The sequence below is a fragment of the Culex quinquefasciatus genome, chromosome 3, assembly GCF_015732765.1.
Source record: "Culex quinquefasciatus strain JHB chromosome 3, VPISU_Cqui_1.0_pri_paternal, whole genome shotgun sequence".
NCBI lineage: Eukaryota > Metazoa > Arthropoda > Insecta > Diptera > Culicidae > Culex > Culex quinquefasciatus.
Window position 1 is genome coordinate 131843850 of NC_051863.1, and position 5576 is coordinate 131849425.

Consider the following 5576-nt stretch of genomic DNA (forward strand, 5'->3'; position numbering starts at 1 on the left):
TTGCTGTTTACTTCGGAGTTGTATACCTTGTTTTGTTCCCCTCCTTCGTCACACTATCCGGCAGGGCGTTCCTCGACATCTGTCAGCGTGACACTTGTATACCTATCTTGTAGCTTGTGTTAAGTGTTATTACTCGGTTAGAACGAGTGGAATTAGTCACAGGGAAGGCCGAATTTAGCTTCACCCAAGGGTGAATCAGAATTATCGATTTGTTTGTGTGCCGAAGAATGTAACAAGGCTGGTCATTGTTAGGTGAAAAATTCAAAGAGTCTAGGCGTTCTCATCAGTATTCACGGGGGGAGTTTGAACAATGCCAAGTACGTTGCTGTTTGCGAATAGCAATGAAGGTCGCGTGTACGCCCTGTCAACGTCCGGAGCGGCCTGGCGTGAGTTCCTGTATTTGGGGCTGGAGTTCAAGAAGATCTCGGTAGTGCCACACTTTATGTGGGCTATCGGAGGGGATCGGCAGGTTTACGTGCATGTTCATGGGCTGGATATACCGATCCGGATCAAGGAGGAAGCGTACGAGAATGAGCGCTGGTTGCCGATCGAGGGATTCTCGAGCAGGTTGCTGCCGACGGATCGGTATCACTTCTCGAATGTGGATGGGACCGTCGACCGGAACATTGACAAAATTCGTCTTCCTTCGATGGCGTGGCAGTGGGATGGCGAGTGGCAACTTGACCTGACGCTGGACGGCCAGCCGCTGGACCACGATGGATGGACGTACGCGGTAGACTTTCCAGCGACGTATCACCCGCAGAAGAACTGGAAGTCTTGCGTTAGACGCCGGAAGTGGGTTCGCTTCCGCAGATATTGCGCGCTGAACTCATGGTGCGCTGTAGCACCACTTCATAAAGATCCCACCCAGGAACCGTTCATTGACGTTGCCATCAACGGAAGTAGCGTACCGGGAGCGGCTCCAGGACTGCTGCTCGTTTGGGCAGTAACTGCCCATGGTCGGGTGATGTTCCGCGCCGGAGTTAGCACGACGTCTCCCGAAGGTCTACGCTGGACTTCCGTAACTACTCCCTCGGGATGTGAAGTGTCGCAGATTGCCGTTGGACCTGCCGGACTAGTGTGGGCTTCGCTGTACAATGGACGAGCTATCGTGCGAGCTGGAGTTACGCGAGACGTACCCATGGGCACCACGTGGCTTGAGGTTAAGCCCCCGGGCACGAATCTAAAAATCACGCAAGTCTCCGTGGGTACCAACTCGGTCTGGTGCGTCACCAACGACAACCACGTTTGGTTCCGCCGTGGAGTTCACGGCGAAGCATCCGGAATCTGCGAGGATGCGGCAATCGGTAGCGGTTGGGTCGAAATGGTCGGCAACATTTCGTACATCTCGGTCGCTCCAAACGATCAGGTCTTCGCAGTAGGATCCGAAGATCGCGCTCTCTACTTCCGCTCGGGAGTGTCCGCTACCGATCCAACCGGGAAAAAGTGGCGCCAGATTCAGCTACCCCTGCAGATGAGCCGTACTTCCAGCAACTTTTCACTCTCAAGTCGTCGCAGCGGTAGCGAGTCTCCGTCTACCAAGCATCGCAGCTTGAACAGCTTGTACCGGGAGAAGCTGCAGCAGGAGAACGCTTCACTGGTGGAGAACAACGAGGAAACGTCACGCTCCGCACCGAATGTCAATCCAAAGAATCGCCCTGAGTTGTGGCACAAGCCGGAGATATCGCCGAGTGCGATCGTCAGCAAGATCGAGCCACAACACGTGGGAAGCTTGGTCGAGAAGAAGGTTACCAGGAATCTTTCAAACGAAACGGTAGTGTCTTCCAGCGTTCCTCTGAACGAGATTTACGAGATCTCTGGGAAACAGCTGAAGAACGCCCGCGCCTGGAGTCCAGTGCGAAGCGTTGGTTCCGTCGTCGGTACCGAAGCACATCCGGAAACGGACTCGAGCGTGTTCGAGGGTGAGAGTTCCCGCGACTCGGGCGTCTTCGGGGAGTACGAAGACCACGGTGGATCGCAGAACTGGGCCGAGTGTGAGGTTCTGTGGGTTGGCTGCGCAGCCGGAGCCGTTACGGTGGATCCGAACCAGCTGCCCAACTGGTTCAACGACAGCTTCGCCAACGCCAACCAGGAGGAGCTGACGCAGCCGTGGCGGGTAAGGATTTTGGACGATTTGAAGCTGCGGCCGCCGGGTTCGATGAACACGAGCGAGTTTGCGACGTACGAGAAGGCGATCGAGATGTCTTCCTGGGTCAAGTCGGGCGAGGCTCGCGCTGCCAAAGCTGGACACCCGTTCGAGGACTGTCTGATCGAGCTGGAGTGGGTGAACAACCAGGGAACGGGACCGGACTCGGGAACGCTGACCGTGCTGAACCCGGACGGGATCACAACAAAGGTAAGGCTCTTGCAAGTCCTTTTTTCTAACGCCAAATTGACCACCCTTCTTCCAGATGCAATTCTCGCTGTCGGAAATCACGTGCGTAATGTGCTGCAGCGAACCTGGATCTGCACGGCTTGCGATCCATGCGCCACGACTTCCGCAAGGATCTTCCCCGATCAAGATTCAGTTCAACGGGGACACCGACCTTGAGGATTGGCTGTCCCACCTGACTTCCGTTTGTTGTCAGATTAACGAGGTGCACGGAAAACCTTCGCCGCGCTCACAGTGGATAACCTCGAACAACGGTGATGTGTTTGTGTTTGATCCGACGAACCTGGAGGCTTCCCAGGCGAAAACAGACGAAGGGAACTTCCAGCAAAAAATTGACGTTTCGGCGGCTGAGACGCCTTACTTGACGGCGCTGAATAATGGGTAGGTTTGGGATATGGTTTAGAAATTGGTTTTTTACACAAGCAAAAGTGGACGGTTTCACTGATAATTTTGAAGCACTAACTGAAACTTTCTCTTAAAAATGTAAACACAATTTCGATCTGTCAAACCAAAACCAAGATCCATCAATCTTAAGGTACTCCAACCAATCTAGTACCTCAATTCTTCCAGCATGATCATCGGCTCGCGGCTGGAGATCAGCGGGTTCGTGTACGACGACGCCGACCACATCCGGTTCGATCTGCAGAGCCACCCGACGGTGCGCGTCCGGCACAAGATGGAGTCGCAGCGCAACATCTCGCTGCACATTAACCCGCGCTTCAACGAGCGCATTACGGTGTTCAACTGCATGGAGGGTTCGCACTGGAACGAGGACGAGCGGCGGGAAGGCCGGATGTTGTTCGCGACGGGGGCGGAGTTTAAGCTGGAGATTCGGAGCGAAGCGGATGGCTTTCGGATTACCGTGAATGGGCAGGATTATCCCAAGTTCAAGTACAGGAACGGGCTGGCCCCGGATACGATCTACAGTTTGTACAGCAGTGGTCGGGTGAAGATCTTTACGATTGTGTACGAGAGTCCAAAGTTGATCATCCCGTTGAGGGATGTGTTTTGGCGTCAGATTGGTGGTCATCTGAGGCGGGTGCAGTCCTGTAAAGCTGGGGTTGTTTGGGGAATTGGGTACGACAATACGGCATGGGTTTACACGGGGGGTTGGGGCGGAGCTTTTCTGAAGGGACTTGAAACTAGTAATCAGGGAATAAATCCAATGACAGACACCCATAACTATTATATTTACGAGAATCAACGGTGGAATCCGCTGTCCGGCTTCTCGACTACGGGATTGCCGACGGATCGTCACATGTGGAGTGACATTACGGGGAAGCACAAACGAAGCAAGGAGCATACCAAGCTTCTGTCGATGCACTGGCAATGGGTTAGCGATTGGTTGGTGGACTTTCACAACCCGGGTGGGGTAGACCGGGACGGTTGGCAGTACGCGGTAGACTTCCCAGCTAGTTACCATGCCAAGAAACTGTTTACGGACTACGTTCGTAGGAGACGATGGTACCGGAAGTGTCGACTCACGACAAACGGACCGTGGCAAGAGGTGGGCAACACCAGGATCGTAGACGTGACTCTTCAACCGGACAGCGATGAAGTGGACTGTAGCATTACGGTGTGGGCCGTTGCGGCCAACGGAGACGTGCTGTACCGTCGGGGAGTCTCGCAGTCACAGCCGGCGGTAGGTTCCAAAACCATCCAATCCCTCGAATACCAATTTTTCACAAGCCTCTCCTTCCAGGGAATGTGTTGGGAGCACGTGGCCTGCGATCAGCCGCTAGTCAGTATTAGTTGCTACGAGAACAAGGTATGGGCCGTCGGCAAGAACGGTTCCGCGTACTGGCGGTGCGGAATCTCGCGGGACAACCCCAGCGGTAACAAGTGGCAACCGGTGGAACCGCCCGGAGGCGTCACCTTCAAGCAGATCTCGGTCGGAAAGGCCGGCATCTGGACGGTGGACACGTGCGGGCGGCTCTCGGTCCGGAAGGAAATAACCGCCACCTTTCCCGAGGGTAGCCACTGGCAGTTGCTGGCCAACATCCAGAACGATCCACCGCACTACGAGGGAAACGTTGGCTTCAAGAACGTTTCCGTGGGCGAGCACGTCTTTGCGGTGTCCCAGTCTGGGTTCATTTGCAAGCGGAGTGGAATCAGTGCCGACAATCCGGCTGGGACGGGATGGACGCTGGGAATTCAGGTGAGTTGATAGTTTCCTAACCTAAAATGTGTTGTCATTTAAACGACGATCTTTTTAGGCAAACTGGCACTACGTCTGTGCGAATGGATTCTCCGACTAAGTAAGCTTCAAAACCAAATCTCGTGTAAAAGGCCATCTCACCGTAACTATATTTCATAATTAATCCTACTCGACAAGTCTCTTTGTGATGTTTCTTAGATATTAACCCCGCCCGGTTGGCTGGCTAGAAGCAGACAAGTGTATTTAACTTACCCTTAATCCTAATCAAGCTTGAAGGCCGATTGTGTCTAGCGACTGCTATAGTCATGCATGGTTCAATAAAGTTATGGCGAAAAATTAAGCATATGCAGAATAATGTTTTATTATTTGTTTTTGTCCAGTCAATCATGTGAACAAATTAAACCAGAACAACCCTTTTACAGAATTTTTAAAACTTAATAGAAGGATTTTAAAATTATCGATTATTTTCAAAAAGATCTGAAAATATCACGAAAATTTCATTTATCACCATAAAAATCGGTGCAGTATACAGTAAAAAAATGTGTAAAATTGGAAGGTTTAGTATAACCACTTCTATAATATTACCCCAATTCAGTCTAAAGAAGTGGGGCATTACAACTTGTAATAAGCTGTGGGATTCATAGGACTTTTAGGGCATCTCCACCGCAGGGACCTATTTGCGTTGCAAAGCTTATTTGGCACCCGCGTCAAGCCAACCGCGGTACTTGTGCGAGAGCTAATTTAGATTCGAGTTCATTAGCTCCGGGATCTACCGGGAGCAAATCGTCTGACGGATGGTTTTTTCAAGCAAAACAATTTAATTAGGCCAATGTGAGTTTGTAAACAAAGAGTTTATCCTGCTCACGTCAGTGAATGTTTACTAGGGTGGCTCGGTATGATAGATTTTTTAGAACAGGCATTTTCCGGTCCCATTTGAGCCCCCAAACAACCCCCCAAAATTTGGAAGCGATTGGGTTTGACACGGCTTTCCGCAAAGCGATTCAAATTTGTATGGAAATTTGTATG

The 5576-nt window shown here is 51.8% G+C and overlaps 1 protein-coding gene across 1 annotated transcript; it reads left to right on the top strand.

Moving 5' to 3' along the window:
* The first annotated feature begins 115 nt into the window (after window positions 1-115).
* LOC6036559 (tectonin beta-propeller repeat-containing protein) lies at window positions 116-4895 on the top strand. Its single transcript, XM_038262934.1, has 5 exons — window positions 116-2356; window positions 2412-2773; window positions 2963-4034; window positions 4095-4550; window positions 4609-4895. Exons 1-5 carry the CDS (start codon window positions 311-313, stop codon window positions 4648-4650), a joined length of 3978 nt encoding a protein of 1325 aa, XP_038118862.1. The 5' UTR covers window positions 116-310; the 3' UTR covers window positions 4651-4895.
* The last annotated feature ends 681 nt before the right edge of the window (window positions 4896-5576 follow it).